This window comes from Hyla sarda, chromosome 1 (assembly GCF_029499605.1).
Source record: "Hyla sarda isolate aHylSar1 chromosome 1, aHylSar1.hap1, whole genome shotgun sequence".
In the NCBI taxonomy this organism is placed as follows: Eukaryota; Metazoa; Chordata; class Amphibia; order Anura; family Hylidae; genus Hyla; species Hyla sarda.
The window spans coordinates 546,888,818-546,912,238 of NC_079189.1; the positions used below are offsets into that span (position 1 = coordinate 546,888,818).

Consider the following 23,421-nt stretch of genomic DNA (forward strand, 5'->3'; position numbering starts at 1 on the left):
TTTTACTATCATGCAAAGTGCTGCATTTTTTTAATAAACACTGGAAAACACTGCTTAGAAAAAGAGTATTGTCCAACCAGTGTTCCTCCAGCTGTTGCAAAACTACAACTCCCAGCATGCCCAGAGAGCCAAAGGCTGTCCAGGCATGCTGAGAGTTGTAGTTTTGCAACAGCTGGAGACACATTGCTTAAGGGTGCATTCATACGTACAGTACCCTGCATGTATTTAATGCTGCAGATTTGATGTTGTGTTCAGTCATTTAGTTTTAATTTAAATCGGCAGCTTCAAACCCTGTAAGTGTGAATAGGCACAGGGTTACATACAGAATACGTACAGGGTGAGTATTTGACAATGAATATATTTCTGTGCTAGCAAAATCTAACGGGGGTAATAATACACACCCATAGACTTTGCTAGCACTGAAATATGCAGCGTGACCCTATGTTCACACACCAGAATGTCCACACTGAAAACCTCTGCAGAATGCAGGTGCCACATGCTAGAGCTAACACCTCTGGGGAATGCCCAGTCTCATAGACGACAATGCATTCCATGCAGAGTTCACAGAAAGAATAGACATGTCTATTCTTTCTGCAGTCACCCGAATTTGAAATTCCGCGGCAGATGTTTCCGGAGCGGAAATTCTATGTACACAGCGCAGCAGAATCCCATTGAAATCAATTCACACAGAAATTCTAGCGTGTGAACATAGCCTTTTCTGTGTATTCACATGAAAATCCTGTGCAGGATTTGAAGCTGCAGATTTCAATGTAAACTAATTGACCCCAGCTTCAAATCTGCAGCATTAAACATGCGCAGGATACTATACGTGTGAATAGATCAATTGAAAAAAATTTACTTATCCACAGGAAAGAGGATAAGTAGCTGAATGGGGGGGGGGGGGGTAGTCAGACCCCTTGGGCCTCCCACGACCACCGGGACTGGACCCAGTGAAGAGCGTGTGCTGCAGCTGGCATGCTCTCTCCATTCCTATGGGAGCGCTGAAAAGATGAGTACGGCATCATCGGCACACCCATAGAAATGAATGGAGCGCATGCCACCTACCGTTAGACGACACACACTCCTCACTGACAGTGCTAGGGTCCCATACTGGGGATCATGGGGGCCCCAGCGATCAACCCTCCTGCTACTTATCCTCTTATCCTGTGGATTGGGGATTAGTTTATTGTCACCGCAGTACTCCTTTAAAAGGATTGGTTGACATATCATACCATAGTCATTTTGGGATTAATTGTAACCAATGGGAATAGAAAGTCGTTCACACCAAGGTTACTTTTCAAAACAATCTTTATTTTGTTTGAAGGTCTAATACAATGTTTTAAAGCAACTTAAAACGAGACACGGAGCTTTATCAAAGCTATAGCTCAAAGTTTCAGAGGCACAACTTTTATTAATTACCTTTTAAAGGCAAATAACTACTAACCATCCTTTTCCTCCCAAACAAAAAGACCAAAAAAATTATTGATGTTTAACAAAGTCATTATTATTTTATTTTTATGTTGTATAAACATTGAAACATAAATTTTTCTGTTTGAAATAGGAATAAAAAAAATAGCAGCACATTGGGCAGCTAATGCAGTCATACGGTGACAAATAATATGAAGTTGTTGACACAGCGAGTCAGAAATATTGACGCATTAAGCTGTTATTAATGGATATAAAATTTGGCATGTTTGGCCTCTGCCAGGCAAATGAGCGCAGTGCTGCCCCCCATTGCCAAAGAGATGCTGAACACCACGTAAAGAGAGGTCTGTCTGAAAAATAGACAACCCATGCATGACCAAAAAAGCCTATATATTACGGGCAGCAAGACTGTCGAGACAGGAAAGGAGAGGTCAACAATTCTAGCTCAATGTAAACTAAACCCTAGAAGATAAGTGCCGTTACATCAAGGAGCATCTACTGATTTCACAAGTATAGACTTAAGATGTAAAAGGTTTTTTTGTCACTTGCCAAAACTGAAGATATCTGAGGTATCAAGTTCCAAAAAAATAGGAATATTCCATGAGGCTAGCCACTTGGAAAACATATGGCTAGTTAGAGAGATCACAATGGTTCTTGTTCGGAGTTCACCCAGATATCTTGAGTTCTAACACAGTTGACGCTGTCCCCCCAACATAGACTTGCGTTTTCGATAAATTGGCTTGAAATGACTATTCACAGTAGAGGACAGGTAGGCTTTGGCACTCCATTATTTGCTTTATATGTGGTCAGCACCTTTGAGCTGAGCACCCTATGAAACACAGTTTAGCGCTAGTGCTGAAGGCCGTCTGGATAAAGAAGACCACCAAAGCAATAACACAAGTCGCCTTCTACAAAACCTGTTCTAGGCTTAATGCATCAATAGGACAGTTCAACAGCACGTTGGCATTTTAGATCAAAAAGGGCGGATATTTACAAAATGTGTTCCTCACACTTAAGCAAAACAATGAAAGAAGCCCCATTTTCCTATTGCATCAACTTGTTTTGTAGATTTACTGATCTTGAAGACCAAGAATAATCAAGCTGTCATAAAAGGGGTGGGCCCAGGATTAGAAAATATTAACAAAAACTAAAAATCTGATTTTTCTCCAAGAACAACCCCACTCCTGCCCATGGCTGGTATTACAGCTCTGCCCCATGCAATTGGACAGGGAGGAGCTGAGTACCTGAATGGATAGGAGTGGTTTGGTGTGGTTTCAGGGGGGTAACAAAAGCAGACATTTTCTAAACCTAGACAGCCCCCGAATAGTCAAGCCCGATCCCTCTTACTTTTACCAAAACACAATATGCAATTTCATTTACATTTGCCTTGTTAAAACTTGTATCCATTGTGCTTCATGGTGAATGCATGGTGTACCTTGAATCTGATGAATAGTGCATGTGTAATTCAGAAACTTATTTTATTCTATCTTAAACCATTTCCATTCACCTATTACATGAAAGACTAAAAACTACAACCAAGTTTAAGGGGGGAAAACAAAGTATGGCTTAAATCGGGATTCAAGTCAAATATACTTTTCCCGGAGTCTTAAAAGGAAAAAAAAAACTAAATTTATTACTTATAACTTATCAGATGGTGCATAAGCCAAGTACCAAATAATTCATAGCCATAGAACAACTTGCACGATTTACTGGGTCGCATGATTTCCAGAAAGTCTACAGAATAAAATTTAGATAGCGATGGTTTTAAAAGGATGATATAACATTGACTTAGAATGTATATAAACCAACAAAAGTTTGCTAAAAACTAAAATGGGGTCTGGAAAAATGCAGAGCCCCGCCGTTATTAACATATAGTTTGGTTTTTCAGAACACATGTACTGTAGTAAAAAATGAAGCTCATCTCACAAGCCTTTGGGACTTCACCCAAAAGTATTCTGAAGCTGGAGTCGGCTGACAAGTCAACAAACTTGGATGAAGAATACCAAGCACAATCCATACTGGTCTAAAAAAGGTAAAGCAATGTACAGAGACTAATGCTTGATAATCACAAGGGCGACTGGATAATGTCAGTAAATACTACAAGGCAGGCGACTGCAAATACTATAGAATACAAAACTCAAGCGGTACGTGTCACTGCTGGCCACAGCCATAAGTCAGAATACACTTAAACAATAGGCCTGTAAAGGAGCAGTGGAGAAAGTGCCAAGAAAGTTATATTTATTTTTTAAAAGTACATCAATGATGTTTGTATCCCACAGTATTCCTTGCTCATCTGCAATGTTTTCCAATAAGAGTTTTGGAGGGCAGAAATTTAGATACTATAATTTTTTTTTGTTTTTATAATGCAATGTTTGCCCTTCCTCCCAAAAGCCTGATTCAGACCATAATTCCTTTAAAAAAAAAAAAAAAATCTCCTAAAAACAAATGCGACAAAGTTCCTTTACGGCAGGGTTACCATGCTACACAATTGAAATGATGGGGATTTGTCACGTTCATATTGAGCAGGAGGGCAGAAAGTTTTTTGTGCAGGCTTTCTACCCAAGTCACAAGTAGTAAGGACAGAGGACAAGAATGCCCCAAAGCACATTGCCAAGTACCATAATTAGAAACAAACCATAATAAAACACTGTCAAACTCTGATTTATTATGTTTATATATTTATATATGTTTAAAGGTTTATTTTCTTTTTTCTTTAACTTTTTCTTAAAAAAGCAGCTTTGAAGCTCATTAGGCACCGCCCAACAATGCATTTTAATCAAATATCTGTAATGAATTCTGAATTATTATTTTCTTTCTTCTTTAATCTTGGGCATAAAAGCCAAGGTTACTCTATACAAGGTTTTATGGTAAAATAGCTCTTGTTTAAATTTCCCGTGATACTCATCACCTCAGCTATTACCATACAACTCCTACCCAGACAAAAAAAACGCTCTACACGTTTCCTTAAACAAAAAATAAAATAAAAAACTTAAAAAAAACAAACGAACAAACAAAAAAAGTAACATTTCATGGACAGAAAGGTATGTCGTCGGTACGTATAAAAAGGAAAAAAACAAAAAAAACAACAGCTTAAAGAAAATGGATGTTGCATAGCATTAAGGATTTAGCAGTCAGCAAAATAAAAAGACAGTTTGGTATTGATAGTTTTCTTTTCCATAGCTTGTCCCCATTGCTATGTACATTTATATTTATATATTTATATATATATACTGTATCAGTTTCCATCCTGTCATTGTCCATATTAAATAGGTTCTTTTGTTAACAGAATTCATTTCTTTTCATAAGTCTTAATAAAAACACTTCCTGGCACTTTGCTTGGGTCGAAGCAAATTCATCAACGTTCCATTATTTTTAAACTTTTCTCCCAAAGTGCAGTTCTGCTACATTTGTATTTCTTTTTGGGGAAAATTAAACAATCCACAAGGCTGTGTGGGTAAATCCACTTAGCAATATGTCACTGGTCCTTGAAAGGCTGTTATGGAACGGTATTTTCCCCTTACGAAAAAAAAATAAAAAATAAAGTACGGTTCTAGCAAAAAGACACCTTGGCTTCTTGGATCTGCGGTGACCAACATTCAAGCTGGTAAAGCTTCAATAGAACGTAAACAAGCACCATGGTGAAGGCCTCGAGGTACCTGCGGGCCGGGAGATAGGCTTATAATAGCATATCTTTCTGTTTTGCTGTGCTTCTCGATCTTACAAAGCAAGCACAATAGCTTAGAAACATACATTCACAGCTTAACGCCCATCTCCTGCTTCCATGGCGAAAGAAAGCTCTTATCTCATCGGAAGGTAGCTTTGATACTGCAGCTCAATCTTGTGAAGTAGGCGGACGAGGGAGCTTTAGGATTTTATTTTTCCTTGTTTTATGCCGAAACTGGCATCAACTTTCGTCGACGCGGGAATAGACTCCAGAGTTTGTCAGGTGCTCATCGCCTCTGCTGTGCATATACTGGGTACGCTAGTGTGACGTTGAGAGAGTCATTGTGCTGTACAAGTGACGTGTGTTGGTAATGTAGCACCAGTTCTTTTAGAGAGTTATATAAGTTGTATGGCTCTGCAAATCCATAGCCCGTAAGGGTTTTGTTGATGACGCAGTGTTTGACCTCCCCATCCGCTCTGCAATACAAAGAAAATTGAAGTCATGAATAAACCGGTCGAAACACGGACAAAAGATATTCATCAGTACATAAACGGCATAGCAAATGGATACATACACTACAGAGCAGGCGTAGCACCCTTGCTTGCTGCTCTCCCGTACAAGGAATGTTCCATCACGCTTTCCACGTAACAGGCTCTCAGCTTGATTTCTGTTAATATTCCCGACATTCCACGTCCTTTCGTCGTGGTGAGGTAAATCCTCATCTTCCACTGTAGAGTATTGACTAGAAAGTAGGTAACGAAAACAACTCCTTTAATTCAATGATCCAAAAGGTAAACCAGCAGCGATTGTCATTGAAATCTGCATACAGTAGATATATAGCAGAGTTAAAGGGGTACTCCACTGCCCCAGCGTCCGGAACATTTTGTTCCAAACGCTGGGTGAGGGCCGCGGGGGTCGTGACGTCACGGCCACACCCCCTCAATGCAAGTCTATGGGAGGGGGCGTGGCAGCTGCCCCATAGACTTGCATTGAGGGGGTGTGGCCGTGACATCACGACCCCCGCAGCCCGCACACAGAACAAAATGTTCCGGATGCTGGGCCAGTGGAGTACCCCTTTAAAGGGGAACTCCAGCATTTAAAAACTTATGCCCCAGCCCCCTCCCACTCCTCAAATCTCTCCACTGCATGAAGATTGTGGTTGGCACATGCTCCAGGCATTCTCTTCTCCCATATAGAATACATGGAGCAGATGCTGGCCTGTGATCAAACACTTACAAGTTAATAAATGCTAAAGTACCCCATTAAGCAGGCTAAACTCAAAAGGGGGAGATTTTAAACCTGTGCAAAGGTAAAGTTGCCCAATTAACCATATCAACCAATAAGATTGCTTCTTTCCTTTTTAATAGAGATGAGCGAACTTACAGTAAATTCGATTCGTCACGAACTTCTCGGCTCGGCAGTTGATGGCTTATCCTGCGTAAATTAGTTCAGCCTTCAGGTGCTCCGGTGGGCTGGAAAAGGTGGATACAGTCCTAGGAAACTCTTTCCTAGGACTGTATCCACCTTTTCCAGCCCACCGGAGCACCTGAAAGCTGAACTAATTTACGCAGGAAAAGTCATCAACTGCCGAGCCGAGAAGTTTGTGACGAATCGAATTTGCTGTAAGTTTGCTCATCTCTACTTTTTAACAAGGCCTCAAAAAAATGTGATCTGTTTGGTTGCTATGGGCAACTTTTCCTCTGCACAGGTTTTGATAAATCTCCCCCACAATGTGTACATTATATTGAGTTCTGATGCACTGAAGAAACCTTTAGCTCTCTGCTATATCTTCAGATTATCCAGGTAGCCACACGTAGCCTATTATGCAATCACTTGCTCGAGCTGGTACAGCAGCTAGATAAATCCACATGTAGAGACTCTGAACTGCTGCGCCTTATCGCTCTGTGCTGTGACCTCAGGGCGTCATAGCACCTCACCAGTTCTTTCATGCTAGGAAGATATTTAAAGGGGTACTCCACTAGAAAGGTTTTATTTATTTGTTTAAATCAACAGGCACAAGAAAATTTAAGAGATTTGTAAATTACTTCTATTTAAAAATCTTAATCCTTCTAGTACTTATCAGCTTGCTCTATGCTCCACAGGAAGTTCATTTCTTATTTCCTTTCTGTCTGACCACAGTGCTCTCTGCTGACACCTCTGTCCATATTAGGAACTGTCCAGAGCAGGAGCAAATCCCCATAGCAAACCTCTCCTGCTCTGGACAGTTCCTGACATGGACAAAGGTGTCAGCAGAGAGTACTGTGGTCAGACAGAAAAGAAATTCAAAAAGTAAAGAACTTCCTGTGGCGCATACAGCAGCTGATAAGTACTGGAAGGATTAAGACAAATCTGTTCAACTTTCTGGTGCCAGTTGATTTAAAAAAAAAAAAAAAAAAGGGATATAATAAAACTAACCTAACAGCAGAAAATAACAAAAAATAAAAATCTCCACCACTTCAGTGCAGTTGCTTCAGTAGTCCCTGTCGGTCTATGTATACATTTTAAAGCAGTGTTGTGCCATTCATCCATATGATCGCTGTAGCCAATTTCACACATGCTAGCATCAGTATGGAGGACCGTGTGCGACGGTCACGTGGATGAACAGCACATATATAGCTGCAGGAAAAACCAAAAGACAGTCACGGACCGCAAGAGCTGTACATACACTAGTCCGCTGGCTGTGTGGGGTACGGCAGCCTAATTCCACTGAACCAATTGGAGCGGAGTTAAATCTCCCCCATTGACTTAGTTTTTTTGTTCCTGGCTTACTCCTTTAAGCATGTCTCAACCCAAATAAAGCTATAAAGAGGATTGTGCACAGTATGATCGCCTGGCCAAAAGAATCACACAAATCAACTTAATATCACCCTAATACGGCGTTTCCCAACCAGCGGGCCCCCAGCTGTTGCGAAACTACAACTCCCAGCATGCCCGGACAGCCAACGGCCCTAATATGATTGTTTTCTACACAAGCTAACTAGAGCACTTATGTGGTAGTTGGAATGTCTATTTAGAAGAGATTACATGATAATAAACAATATACAGCTAATACTAGGTCCCACTGGCATAAAGAGAACAGTGGACCCAACAAGATGTGGGAAATCTCAACTAAACTAGAAGCCCCATAACCTCAGAAACACATTTATGGACACTTACTCTTCTGTGTTCTCCGTGCCCAGCCACTCGTTCAACTTCTTCTGCCTCACTCCCTTCTGCGTTAACCACCTATTGTACAAAAAAAAGAGGGGGGGGGGGGGGGTAACATGAGTCCAGAGGCCCGATGTTGTATTCACAGCTGCAAGCAGACAAAAAGCTTCACACAATACAGAAGAAGGTGGAGTAGTACTTACAGTAAGTACTGATCTCTGGTCTTCCTCAGCTGTATCAAGTCTGGTTTAATACTATTCATACGTTTGTCAATCTCCCGGTATTCAGCAGCCTGCTTCTTGAGGTCTTCTTCCAGCCTTCGTTTACTGTCTACTATTTCGTTGATTCGAAACTTTAACTTTTCGAAGTTGTGCTGAATTCTAAAAAAATTAGAGAAGGGAAAATAAGAAATGTTTTAGCCATACGGAAAGCTGCATTATGTTAAAGGGGTACTCCACCCCTAGACATCTTATCCCCTATCCAAAGCATAGGGGATAAGATGTCTGATCGCGGGGGTCCGGCCGCTGGGGACCCCCGCAATTTAGCATGCGGCACCCACCTGTTTCCTGTCCGTCCGTCACGCCCCCTCCCATAGACTTGCATTGAGGGGACGTCACGGACTTCCGTTCCCGTGGTCGCGACCCAGACCCTCCATCGCTTCCGGACAAGAAACATGCTAAATTGCGGGGGTCCCCAGCGGCGGGACCCCCGTGATCAGACATCTTATCCCCTATCCTTTGGATAGGGGATAAGATGTCTAGGGGTGGAGTAACCCTTTAAGATCAACACGTGGTAAGCAGTGGCAAAAATCATGTGACATTCTGTCCTTACAATGAAAGGAAATGGGCCCATTACCTCCCCCAGTTAGTAAATATTCATTTTGGGTTAAAAAGAGTACTCCACTGGCCCAGCATTTGGAACATTTTGTTCTGAACGCTGGGTGCGGGGGTCGTGATGTGATGTCACGCCACGCCCCTCACTTGTGGCGTGACATCACGACCCCGCACCCAGCGTTCAAAACAAAAATGTATCAAATGCTGGGGCAGTGGAGTGCCCCTTTAAGGGCACCCCATCACGTCAGACACATACCTCTGAATTTCCTTATCGTTCCCTTCCCGTTTGAACTTCTCGATATACTCCTTGCTGTACTTCTCCTGGGTCGTACACTGTTCTTCAAATATTTTAATGGTTTCATTGAATGCTTCGATGGCTGTTCTTTTCATTTGGATTTCCTGCAAAAAGCAAAAGATTTATTTAAAGTTTATAGTCACAGGCTCTTATTGGATTCTTCACCATGGTCTGAGCAAGTAAAACAGCCAAGAAAAGTTCCAGATTCTAGGAACTAGCCTTACCTGAGAAGTCCTTGTATAGTCTTCATAGAGCCGATCATACTCCTGGTTCTTTTCTTGGAACTGCAGGTTATATTCGTGCAATTTCTTTCCGACAGCCTCAATACTGTCTTCTTTCACTACTTGATCCTTAAAGAAATAAAAAGGGACATTAGGGACTCCTCTACACTCCTCTAGTAACATCAGATCGTCTGGCAGGAAGACCACACATTCAAGTTACCTGTTGGAATCTGGATACTGGATACAAGAGCTTAACGTCTAGTTTTGGATTGTACTGGGCCAAAGACTCGTTCCGGTAGTGGATGATAAGTTCGACCACTGAGTTGAACGTCAGTGGGTCGGAGAAACCATATTTTCCATCTCGATGAAATATTTTAATGAGTTTGTTATTTCCCCCTTTCCTGAAAGAGAACATCATATCCGGTGTTCGATATGGGAAATACTTGACAACAGACGACAGCATGCGGCATTGGAGACGTCATACGTAACATCATACGTAACATCCGGCTCACCTTAGTGTAAGTGTGTAGTCCCCATGCATTTTTGTAGATGCATCTCGTACCAAGTAGGTCCCATCAGTGGTATCTCGAAGTTTCTCATTCACTTCCTCCCTGTAGGGAAACATTCATCACGTTAGACTGGGTCAATAGTCAATGGAGCCATACAGGTGCCGAACTAAACTGCCCGTCTAGACAAGGGTCAGAGTTCCTGCAATAGGATATAGCCATGTTCTGCCCAACGCAACTCATTCTGACAACTATTTCTGACCATTTATTTGGTCTCAAGGCATTCAGAGCCTGAGGCTGTCAGGAATCCTGACACTTAACCCATAAGTGGGTGTTACATGGAATCCGAAGTGGCCGAACAGAAACATCTATATTTACTTTATTTCTAAGTATCCCCAGCCACTGGTCCTGTACTACAGAGGATCATGGCAATCACTAAAGCTGGCATCACTTCTAGGAAGACTAAAGGAAGTGCAACCATTTCTTTTAGATTATATATATTATATATACACATAAAAAATAAAATTAATATACACACACACACACACACACACATAACATCTCCCATGCAGTCAGGCAAAGCAAACAATGGGATTGGCATTACCTTGAGATATCGCCCCAGTACCATTCAGCATCTTGCAGAGCCATACTGTGGTTAGTACCGTTGTTTGTTACAGCAGTGGTGGATTTAGGAGGTTTTGGAGGCAGTGCTATAAAAAGAAAAAATATATATACATAAATAAATAAATAAAATGAAATAAAAGGTAAATCTAATACAGTCGTGATAAACATCCAATAAAATCCAAGAAATATACGTTGCATCATGTTGCTAGGCAGAACCTGACGTCATCGAATTGCAAAGCAGGTGGACAATGTGGGGCTCAAAGTAATACTTTATGAACAAAAAATTAAAAAAAATTAAGATGTATTTAAAACATCAGCGTCTCCAACCAGGTCAAACTGCTAAAAGCATCAATCTGTGACCCAGATACACCCGCCACTAATCCCTGTATAAAAGACAACATTTTAATCTGGCTCAGTATCATCACAGCTGCTGAACGCAACAAAAAGCACTGGATTTAACCCCTAATGCACTCCCCGTGCCTTTATAGTGGGAGCCTTCTGAACAATAGACTCTAGGAGATCGCTGCTGCACACAATTACACAAAAGGGGAAAAAAAAAAAAAGTGCAAGTGCGGAAAGAAAGGAAAAAAAAAATGTATATATATTCTATAGATCGAGATAGAACCTGGCTACACATACCTGGAGCATCCATCTCTATATAAAACATCAAATCACCCGCAAAATGTGGGTCAGACTTGTCACACTGTGGGACCCCTTCGTCCAAGCTCCACATAGCGTTGCACATTGTAATGACATCTAAGCCGTGTGCTGAAATGGTGTCTTGGAATTCATTTAGAAAACCTTTAAGGGGCTGCACAGAAACCTATGACATCATCATCAGAGCCGTCCAATCCGACGGAGACCACTTCATCAGCCACTCCTGTCTCTCACACCAACCTTATAGTCAGATCTGACAGCACCATAAAAAAAAAAAAAAAAAAAAAAAAAAAAAGATTTTTTTTTTCCTTTCCCCTACTTGGCTGCTGCATCTGATAATTTAACTTTAACGTAATTCCCTTTTTTTTTTTTTTACGACCGCGTGAAATGGTACGGTCCTGATGAGCTGATCTCCTGCGGCACGTACCATTGACACTTTCCTTTCTTCTCCCCAGTGCCGGCACATTTACGTTCAGTCATGTTCCAGCTGTGTGCATGCAACAAGGCTGGCAGATCCGACAGGACAAAAGGCAGCCGGAGCAACGCCATACAATGCGCGTATAATATCCGGCGCGACTGATCCGACAGAACTGCCACCGTTTCTTACATTTTAGTGCAATACTAAAAAGATTGCAGAAAGACTAAACCCCCCTATATAACCTAATGCATCAAATGATGCAGATGCTTTCTGCATTCCTATATAGTAGTGTTTGCCAACCGGCATGCCTCCAGCTGTTGCCAAACTACAACTCCCAGCATGCCCGGACAGCCTTCGGCTGTCCGGGCATGCTGGGAATTGTAGTTTGGCAACAGCTGGAGGCGTGCCGGTTGGCAAACACTACTATATTGGAATGCAGAAAGCATCCGCATCATTATAGCATGCTGGGAGTTGTAGTTTGGCAACAGCTGGAGGCATGCCGGTTGGCAAACACTACTATATAGGAATGCAGAAAGCATCCGCATCATATAGCATGCTGGGAGTTGTAGTTTGGCAACAGCTGGAGGCCCCCTTTGAGACACCGTACTGGACCAAGTGGATAGATAACTGTCCCAACCTGGGGCTCTTTAGCTGTTGTAACACTACAACTCCCAGCATGCCCCGACAGCTATAGACACAGACACCAGGATTAGCAGGATTTCTCCCTGAAGTTGGCGAGAACTCTCGTGAAGTCGAGCCACTTGCTAGAAAGGGTTAAACGCCCACCGGCCCCCGTGTCACATTCACACGAGCAGGCGTGCGTGCACGCCAAACCAGTCTAGCTTGCTGGGAATTGTCTATGTTAAAGCACAGCATGGGTCAGGAGGGAAGAGACAGGTAGATTTCCACCGTCTCGGTTCAGTGATGGGACGGAGGCAGAGCGTGACTGCAGCTTAACCCCTTCCTCACCAACCCCCCCCCCCTCCAATATCAGACAGAATAATTTAAGATAAAAAAATAAATAAATAAAAACACGCACACACTATAAAAGAAGACAAAAGAACGGCGGTCGAGAAGTAAGGAGGCGTATCAGGAAACGCCATATACTTACTCAGAATATCGTGCATGGTCCCTCGGTTTTTATAAAAGAATAAATCCAGGGGGAAAAAAAAAAATTATAATAATTTGAATCCAAGAAAAATTCAGCAATTTCCAGAAAAAAAAAATATTTATATAATATATATATAAAATTAAAGTGCTGTAGATAATCCTAGTAGTCTGATTCTTTGAAGCCCTTAAAATCCCATAGGCGAGGGTTGTCAGCAGCGCCAGTTTCTTCTTCCTCCCCACTCAGAGTCGCCAAAGTCCCCGCTTGGAAATCAGACGGCAGAGCCCGTGCGGTGGAATCTAGTCCTTCATTTGGGAGTTAATGATTAAAAAGTGAAGGCGATTCTCAGTGCAGCGCTCTGGCAGGGAGGGAGGGAGGGAGGGGAGGGGAGAAGAGACGCTGGCTCGCACGTCTCTCCCAGATAAAGATCTCAGTTTCATGATTAACTCAAGCAGGTTCAAATATTTGCTGAGCTAGGGATTTAAAGAGGAGGAGGGGGGGGGGGGGGAGGTGGGTTATAGAAGAGGCTGTCAGTCAGCGGGGAAGCTGTCATCAGCTAACAAGTGGCTGCTGCAGGGTTAGCTCGGTAACTGAGACAACTATTGTGTGGGGGGACTTAAAAATAGCCTCTGTCACTGACTGCGAGGAGCTGGGCTCAAGTGCAGGATAGCAGCAGACTTGGAGCTAAACCACTTCCTCAATGTGGTCGGTGACAGACGTAAAAAAATAAAATAATAATAATAATAATAAAAATATAATATTATATATATATTATTATTTTTTTTTTTTATATATATTTTTGAGTGAGCTGGCGTGCACAATGAATAAAAAAATAAAAAAAATAAAAGTATAAAAATAGTTCATACCTCCGAGACAAACAGACACGTCCGTACACATCCCCCTCTATACCGCTAATCGACGCCAGGTAGCTGGTTAACTTCTGCACTGCCAACACAGATCTGCACTTGCAGAAGCCATGACTAATCGGTTTACTGCCGGGAGGACAGACGTGCATTGTTCGGCACGTATTCCCCTGTCACATGAGCGTGCTGCCGAGCTCATGACAAAGGACAAAAGCCAACACGTCAGCCTGAACTAGATTTCATGTCGCCATGTGCAGCGATGATCCACCTCCCCCCCCCCTCCCCTTCTTTTCCCTTCTTCCTTATCCTATGGCAGAACGTCGGCGGCGCAGGCAGATGGTCCGACTGAAATGCTGCGGGAGCACAATGCTAAGAATTGTCCGTGATAAATGAAGCGTGGTCTAACAGGGTTATAAGATGGGACGGCCCTACAGATGCAACTGACGTGTATTAACCGCAAATGCAATGCTTTGAAAATCGCCGCTGACAAGTGCGCGCGAGGCGGAAAATATTGCAAGACTTTGATCTTTATCTATAACATGGACTCAAGCCATCGCCTCCTTTCTAAAACATTATCATGTTTTCTAATCTGCCCAACCCTGCAGGGTATAGAATTTTTTAAAGAAGTATTTCCCAACCAGGGTGCCTCCGGCTGTTGTAAAACTACAACTTCCAGCATGCCCGGACAGCCGAAGGCTGTCCGGGCATGCTGGAAGTTGTAGTTTTACAACAGCTGGAGGCACCCTGGTTGGGAAAGGCTGACTTTTATTAGATAGCTAAAGTTAGTTAGCAGCCACAAAGCAACCCCCCTGTAGTCGGAATCACGGAGCCTTGAGTTACACTAAGGGAATGACTTCATGTCTTGCAACCAAGAACAAAGACTTTGCGCGACTAAACCTGCTAAAGGGCTCCACCTGCAGGCCAAAGCAAATATAGCCGCTCATACTAAAAACTAAATTTATCACCCGAAAAAAATAAAAACAGTATATTTTATGCACTGACTGCGCCAAATCTAAATTTTTCTATCTATATATTTTTATGTCTCCTCTCCTGGCGGCGTCATTGTTCTTCCAGTGGGGCGTGGATAGCAGATACATCAGTTGGCGGACTAAATGTATCGCTTATTTTTTTGCGCAAATGGGACCAGCCGGCATAGGAATATAGGAGAGCATTGCATTTTTTTTTCTTCTTTTTATCTATTTTGCACTATATAGGGGATTCCTGCCATTTGCGCATATTTTAATGAAGCAAAGCGCGCAAAATAAGTATTATTGTGCGAAAACCTCCCATTTGCGCAACAGGATCTGTACTGTGCAAAAATATATGTGCTCATGATAAATTCAATTTATCGAAAAGTATGCAAAATACACAAAAAAAACTGAAAATGGCATTAAAAAAAATTATAATTAAATAAAATAAATAAATAAATTTAAAAAAAAAATAATTCTACCGAGTTGAAGATATTTGCATTGAAGTAGTCGCGCAAAAGTCACTTAGAGACAAGTGCAAACATGGAAATCCCGAGGGAGGAAGAGTCTAGAGACTTTTGCAGCCTGTATGTAGGAGCGTAACACCTTTTGCCAATCCGGGCCGGTGACAGTGCACTCGAGGACAGACGTACAGATGCTTTACCCTGCGGTACAGTCTGTCTCGGGTCGGCACAGAAAATATGTACAAACAGCTCTTGGTTTACAACTCAATTATAGATGTAAATGATCTGGACTAAGAATACGTAAGCGCATCTGCTGACTGGCCTCGGGTATAGAGGCACAACACGACCTGTGTTATCAAACAGCGAGACCATAAACAGACACGCCCTGCCGTCAAGCGCCCGATGGGCCATAATTTACGTCAAGCCGAAAACCGTTGCAAATCAACTACGCGCCAGGACACTACAGGAAGAGACAACAAAAGGAGCTGGGGCCATCACAGATTTATAGGAAAATGTTATGTATATGACACCGAGTACCTTATATAGAGAGGTTCTACTATCTGTGACCCTCCAGCTGTTGAAAAACTACAACTCCTGGCATGTTTGGACAGCCGAAGGCTGAGTTGTAGTTTTGCAACATCTGGAGGCACCCTGGTTGGGAAACACTGCGATAGTGTATCGTACACAGGTCCCATTTTGCAACACACAATACTCACCATCAGTTTGGGAGTTTTGCAACAGCTGGAGAGCCACAAGTTGGAGATCCTTGCTCTAGAGCAGAGTTTCCCAACCAGGGTGCCTCCAGCTGTTGCAGAACTACAACTCCCAGCATGCCCTGGAAGCCAAAGGCTGTCCACGACATCTAGAGCATGTAACACAGCTGAGGGTTTGTCACAATGTATCAGAGTAGACCAGTATATCCCAACCTGTGGCCTTCCAGCTGTTGCAAAACTACAACTCTCAGCATGCCCGGACAGCCTTTGGCTGTCCCGGGCATGCTGGGAGTTGTAGTTTTGCAACATCTGGAGGCACCCTGGTGGGGAAATGCTGCTCTAGATAATATTCTCCATTGTATGGCTTATAGCTGTTGCAAAACTACACCTCATGATGCCCTGACAGTCTTGGGTGTTCCTATTAATCTATAGCAGTCATCTCCAGACTATGGACCTCTAACTGTTGCTAAAACTACAACTCCCGGCATGTGCTGTCCAGGCATGCTGGGAGTTGTAGTTCTGCAACAGCTGGAGGTCCCCAGTTTGGTGACCATTGATCTGTAGCAATATTCTCCAATCGGTGGCTCCCCAGCTGTTCTAAAACTACAACTCCCTTCAGACCCCGACAGAAGGGGGCGGGATCAGTTCTCCAACCGCTGGGGACCCACAGATTGGAGACTATAGATGCAGATCCCGACAGGAAGGCCTAAGGCTGTCAGGGCATGATGGGGGTTATAGTTTTGTAACAGACCGAGAGTGACAGATTGGGGAACATTGCCCTTATTTATCAATCTGCCTTTTTTCCCATAGCAACCAACCATGGTTGCTAGGGGGCACAATCAGACAGTTTTTGACAGAAATCTGGGCCATTGTGTGCCTCCAGCTGTTGCAAAACTGCAACTCCCAGCATGATCGGACAGGCTACAGTTTGGCAACAGCTGGAGGCACAGGGACACCTAGGGCTACATTCTAAGCAGAACTCTCCATGTAGAGAAGACCCACTACAGAAATGGTATTGCCTTCTGGGACCGATCTACAGGGCATGCTGGTAGTTGTAGTTTAGCAACATCTGGAGGCACATTGGTTGGGAAACACCGCTCTAATGGAATCAAGTCTGTTTTTGGCAAGTAAAAAAAAGTTGTGAAGGATTAGTCTCTCTCTGGACGTATGGGTCCATATTTACCTCACTAAGGTTATCAGTGATGGCCGCACAGCTCTATAATCTTAAAAAAAAAGGGCAAAGGAGAACAACAATCACCCAATAAATCCTTCACCTCAGACCATCCAAGAAGACACCCGGGCTTACACCACAAATTCCTCGGGGCGGGAATCCCGCAGACAGACATCCGCCCTCCTGCGCTGTCTCCGGGGTGAGGGCTTTAGAGTCATTACTCTGCAAAAATGCATTCAACCTGGAGTGTGCACGGAGTATTGTGGTACAAGACACAGAACACTGCAAATCTTTTCCACTAGCGTTTCGGTCTGCGTCGCTTCCATTCTGGCTCACGTGTGAGAACCTCCCCCTGAACCAAAAGATGTTCTCACTTGCCCTACACCGTGAGATGGGCCGCCATATATTCAATAATCAATCCGGGCCTTCCCGCGTTTCCATGTAAGCCTAGTGACGCGGACGCGTGTCTTTCGGGTTATAACAAGATGCACATGACCGGACGTCTGGTGAGCAAGGAGCCTATGATTATCTGTCTGAGGGTGCGTTCACACTGAGGGATAGGAGAGGAATCCTCGCGTTAAAATTCGGCAGCAGAAATGTTTTTTTTTTCATTGCGAAATTCGATGCAGATTAATATAGGAGGAAACTTTTTTTTGCTGGACTACAACCACCAAATGGAATTACCCTTTTTATTGATTTTTTTTTTTCATGCAGAATTTCCACGCAAATCCTGTGCGGAAACTAATTCAAGCAGAATTTTTTTATTTTTTTTTACCATTGACTTTAATGGACTTCTGCTCATGTATTCCGCAAGAAGAATGAACATGTTCTTTCTTCTAGCGGAATGGAATTCTGCGAGCGGAATTTACGCAGTGTGAATAGTGCAGAGTAAAACGCATTGAAGTCAATGGCAAAGCAGATGTTTATTATTTCTAAGCGGAGAATTCAAGAGGAATTACTCGAGTCAATTCCACTTGAATTACGGACCCTAAAAAGTAGAATTAGCCCGGGAGACTGCCAATTCTCACCATGTTTTGATCAGTAAACTCTCTTTAGGCAGTGTTCACACGTCCCTGGCCGTACATACATGGTTTTAGCATTTAATATTGAATATCTGTGTGAACCCAGCCGTAAAATGTGGGTACTTCTGCTCTGCATCACACCATGTGTGAACCAAGCCGTCAACTTTAGCAAGCAGAAATAAGACCAAACAGTGATATTTCTTGTCCACCTTACTGCAATTCGATAGTACAGTGTTTCCCAACCAGGGTGCCTCCAGGTGTTGTAAAACTACAACTCCCAGAATGCCTGGACAGTCAAAGGCTGTCCAGGCATGCTGGGAGTTGTAGTTTTGCAACATCTGGAGGCACCCTGCTTGGGAAACACTGCGATAGTGTATCGTACACAGGTCCCATTCTGCAACACACAATACTCACCATCAGCAACCAGTGCACGGCTGTAGATCAACTGCATTCACACATACCGTATCCACTGCAGATTTAAAGGGGTACTCTGGTGGAAAACTTTTTTTTTTTTTTTTTTTTTTTTTTATGAACTGGTGCCAGAAAGTTAAACAGATTTGTAAATTACTTCTATTAAAAAAATATTAATCCTTTTAGTACTTTTTAGCAGCTGTATGCTACAGAGGAAATTCTTTTCTTTTTGAATTTCTATTTTGTGTTGTCCACAGTGCTCTCTGATGACACATCTGTCCATGAGCAGCATAGGTTTGCTATGGGGATTTTCTCCTGCTCTGGACAGTTCCTGATACAGGCATCAGGTGTCAGCAGAGAGCACTGTGGACAAGACAAAAAAGAAATTCAAAAAATAAAGAAGTAGGAAACGGCTGCTAAAATGTACTGAAAGGATTAAGATTTTTTTAATAGAAGTAATTTACAAATCTGTTTAACTTTCTGGCACCAGTTCATTAAAAAAAAAAAATAAGAAAAAAAAGTTTTCCACCGGAGTACCCCTTTAAAGCTGTTAAAATAAGCAGACAAATAGCTTTGGGGTCAGTTCACACGCAAGTATTTTCTGCTGTAGCAAAGAAATCAATGGGCAGCAAAAACCTCTGCAGCAAAAATAAGGATGTGTGAACTGACCTTAGTTCGCATCTTCCGCGAGATTCGAGCAGACCCCATTGAAGTCAACTAAATCTGCTGCAACTAAACCTGCAGAAGATGCACCTGTGAGAATGTACACAGCATAAAATCTGCAGTGGATACGTTCTGCCGGAATGCACCCATAAGGGCACATTCACACGTGCGTATTTTGCTGCGGATTTTCCGCAGTCACTTTTGCTACCCATTAAAAAGTCAATGGCTAGCAAAATCAGCAACAAAATATGCCTGTGCGACCGTAACCCTCAAGTTGACTCCACCACATAGGATCATTGCAACCATTTACACTAGTATTTTCAAACCAGGGGGCCTCCAGCTGTTGCAAAACTACAACTCTTAGCATGCCCAGACAGCCAAAGGCTTTCCGGGCATGCTGGGTGTTGTAGTTTCGCAAAAGCAGCAGGCACCCTGGTTGGAAAACAATGAAAGAGACTATGCATAAAACAATACTATAGACAGATCATGCCTCACATCAATACCGGTATAGCCTGCATCTGCAAACTCTCAAAACCCATACAGGGTATCTAATCCAATTTCACAGTCGATTTTCCCCTGGAACACCTGTAACCCTTAAAAAACACCAATATTCATCTGAAAGGTCACGTTAAGTAACAAGAGTCAATAAAAAGTAATAAACCACGTAAGGTCTTTCAGCGGGAGAAGCACCAGCGGAATGGCTTGTGTGTGTTCTATACATTACGATCCATTCCACACCCAAAAAAAAAAAAAAAAGGACCCGCATCGTGCAGCTGCTGCTGGCCCCTCTGGCAGTCCGTGATTTCTCTTTTTTTTTCTAAGAATTTTACAAGCAGAAGCCCCAAGGGCAGATTTCAATGCAATAATGTAGATAGTGAAAGAATGGTGTTACCTGGCGCTGCTTGCTGTTCATTCCATTCGCTGGCGATAAGAACTTCCAGAATCTGGGTGCTGTACTCTGGGCTGTCAGAGCTGCAACAATGCAGAAAAAGTGGGGAAAAAAATCAGTAAAAAAAAGGAATATATAAGTAGCTGTCAGAGCTGCAAAAATGCAGAAAAAGGGAAAATAATCTGCAAAAAAGTGATATATATAAGTATTAAAAACATAATATAGCGACAAGTCATTGAGGTCTGGGTGACCTACCTTCCCTGCTGGATTCGGAAGAGAAGCGGGCTGAAGATTTCTGCCAGGATCTTTGCACTTAGAGAGTTCTTGCTGGAACTTTGACAAAGTTGAAAGAAATGCTTGAGCATATACTGTAGGGTGAGCCAGTACTGCTGGGGCACGTTGGCAGTCTGGATGATCTTCCGCAGCAGCTGAGCGTAGTCATCGGAGTTCAGGGATTCTGCAGACAGGTTAAAGAAGGTTTAGTCCAAAAGCCACATGACATCCTGAAATGTTGAACTGAAAGTATCACTACCCAGTACTATAGACCGGACTAACATAGGAGGAGCGACTAGTGTCCAGCCATTGGCTGAGAATCAGCACCCTACAGGTCTTGTTCTTGTGTGAAGGTTATCAGATCGACATCCGGTTCTGCAGCATGTGACAGAATGTTAGGAGATTTTTTTTTTTCATGGGTTGATACCAAGACGACCTAACATTCGTTCAGCATGGACTTTGTTAAAGATAAGCAGCAGGTGGTTGAATCCCTGCAGAGGCTGCTGAACCTGGAACACAGCGTCCTCCCCAAATAAAAAAAAAAAACGCCATTTGCCAGCACTGATAAAAAGGTTACCAATTACCTCCCTTCACAACACGGATACAGAGACCTTCATATTGTTAAACATTACACATATCTAGAGATGAGCGAACTTACAGTAAATTCGATTCGTCACGAACTTCTCCGCTCGGCAGTTGATGACATTTCCTGCATAAAATTAGTTCAGCTTTCCGGTGCTCCAGTGGGCTGGAAAAGGTGGATACAGTCCTAGGAGACTCTTTCCTAGGAATGTATCCCCCTTTTCCAGCTCACCGGAGCACCTGAAGGCTGAACTAATTTACGCAGGAAAAGTCATCAACTGCCGAGCCGAGAAGTTCGTGACGAATCGAATTTACTGTAAGTTCACTCATCTCTACACATATCTGTATTCCCAGGCGCTGAATTAAAAAGTGCAAAAAATAAAAATAAATAAAATTTAAAATAAATAAAATTAAAAAGTCTTCCCAGGAACTGCATTAAAGAGTGTGAATATAAATAAATAAATAAAATAAATAAAATTAAAAAAACAAACAAAATTATAGATAAAAATTTAAATAAAAAATAAATAAATAATAAAATAAAAAAAAGTCTTCCCAGGAACTGCATCAAAAAGTGCAAAAAAAATTACAATAAATAAAAAAATAAATAAAAATGTAAAATAAATAAATGAATAAAATTATAGATAAAAAAGTAAAAAATAAAATAAATAAAATCGCAGCAAAACAGAATAAGAAGCAGCAACAAGTCGGACACCTCACCTCTGACCGCAGAGAGCATTTCATTGTAGGTGGTGGCTGGAATGACGGGGTTAGGGAGATCCAATAAGTATCTTTTCACAGCATCACTCAGGGTTGCTAAGTCAAAATGTTCATAGTCACCCGCTGTAGTATCTATATACAAAAAAGGGAGGAGAGAAAAAAAAAGAAAAGTTTGCAAACATATGTAAAGTGGAGGAAAGTCCCACTTATCACTGGCGGCAGAACACCAGGCGACAAGGTTATAGAAGCCGATTTTAACAAGTCTGTTTTGCCTGTCAATATTTTGTATAAACAAGCACAGTTTTTTGAGGGCAAGGAAGGCTTTGGGCACGGCAAACAAGAAAAAAAAATTGAAAATAAACAATGAGCTTCAGATTTCTGCAAATATGCCACTTTGTTTCCAAGTTAAGGGGAAACAAAAAATACAGGAAATGTCAGGGGGATTCAGATATGGAAAATAGGTTAAAAATGATGTTAAAAATAAAGTTGGAAATTTCTAGCCAATCCCAGAAAGATCTTGAAAAGGATAAGAAAGCTGAGAATAGCGCTGATCTTTAAACGCCCATCGTGCATGATGAAATACCAGATTGTGTGGTTTTTGGCGCCATCTACTGGCAGAAAAGATTTTACACGCTTGGCTGGTGTTTCGCCACCTTGGTGCCTCCAGCTGTTGCACAACTACAACTACCAGCATGCCCGGACAGCCGATGGCTGTCCGGGCATGCTGGTAGTTGTAGTTGTGCAACAGCTGGAGGCACCCTGGTTGGGAAACACTGATATGTTTACTTGGAAATGTATCTATTCTACATAGTATAACTATGCCCTTATTGATATTATATCTATCTTTTAGGCACATACCGCAATCGATGATCTGGCGGAGCTCAGCCACACTGGCGCCACTTGGGGTCCGGTATAATGTGGTGGATTCCGACCCTAAAAGAGAGAGAATGGGATGAGCAACGCTATGGAAACTTTCCCAACTACTAATATAATATACTAAACTTCTATAATGCTTTTTATATGCCATGCTTAAAGGGGTTATTCAGGAAAAAAAAAAACTTTTTTAATATATCAACCGGCTCCAGAAAGTTAAACATAAATGTAAATTACTTCTATTAAAAAATCTTAATCCTTTCAGTACTTATGAGCTTTTGAAGTTGAGGAGTTCTTTACTGTCTAAGTGCTCTCTGATGACACGTGTCTCGGGAACCGCCCAGTTTAGAAGCAAATCCCCATAGCAAACCTCTTCTAAACTGGGCGGTTCCCAAGACATGTGTCAGAGAACACTTAGACTGAAAAGAACAACTCAACTTCAGAAGCTTTTAAGTACTGAAAGGATTAAGATTTTTTTAATAGAAGTAATTTACAAATCTGTTTAACTTTCTGGCACCAGTTGATTTAAAAATAATACGTTTTTCCTGGATAACCCCTTTAACATATTAGAGACACATGCTTTCTTCCGCAAACAGCGCCACGCCTGTACACAGGTTGGGTGTGGTATTGCAGCTCACTTTTATTTTACTTCCAGAACTGCAATTCCAAACCGCGTACATGTAAGATGCGGTTTGTTAAATAAAGTAGTCATGTTCATACTTCATGCAGTGTTACAAAACTACAATTCCCAGCAGGAGGTTATTTATATATATATTTATATATATATATATATTTATATATATATATATATATATATATATATATATATATATATATATATATATATATATATTTTTTTTTTTTTTTTTTTTTTTTTTTGCAACAGCTTGAGAGTAGCAGATTGGGAAACAATG

The 23,421-nt window shown here is 42.0% G+C and overlaps 1 protein-coding gene across 5 annotated transcripts in view; it reads right to left on the reverse strand.

Annotated features, from left to right (window-relative positions):
• Positions 1-1,290: 1,290 nt before the first annotated feature.
• The window catches only part of PIK3R1 (phosphoinositide-3-kinase regulatory subunit 1), a 178,632-nt gene continuing 156,501 nt past the window's right edge, over positions 1,291-23,421 (reverse strand). For 2 of the 5 annotated variants that reach the window (XM_056541572.1, XM_056541571.1), the window contains exons 3-15: positions 22,493-22,567; positions 21,635-21,766; positions 20,318-20,519; positions 20,066-20,145; positions 10,696-10,801; positions 10,098-10,196; positions 9,806-9,986; positions 9,589-9,714; positions 9,326-9,468; positions 8,440-8,616; positions 8,246-8,314; positions 5,664-5,831; positions 1,291-5,565 (exon numbers count right to left, since the gene is read on the reverse strand). In XM_056541572.1, coding sequence (XP_056397547.1) covers positions 5,376-5,565; positions 5,664-5,831; positions 8,246-8,314; positions 8,440-8,616; positions 9,326-9,468; positions 9,589-9,714; positions 9,806-9,986; positions 10,098-10,196; positions 10,696-10,801; positions 20,066-20,145; positions 20,318-20,519; positions 21,635-21,766; positions 22,493-22,567 — 1,748 coding nt within the window. In that variant the 3' untranslated portion in view covers positions 1,291-5,375. Of the gene's footprint in view, positions 5,566-5,663; positions 5,832-8,245; positions 8,315-8,439; positions 8,617-9,325; positions 9,469-9,588; positions 9,715-9,805; positions 9,987-10,097; positions 10,197-10,695; positions 10,802-11,354; positions 11,502-12,901; positions 13,188-13,764; positions 13,923-20,065; positions 20,146-20,317; positions 20,520-21,634; positions 21,767-22,492; positions 22,568-23,421 lie in introns of those variants that run through there. The other 3 variants (XM_056541575.1, XM_056541576.1, XM_056541573.1) reach the window with 3 other exon arrangements.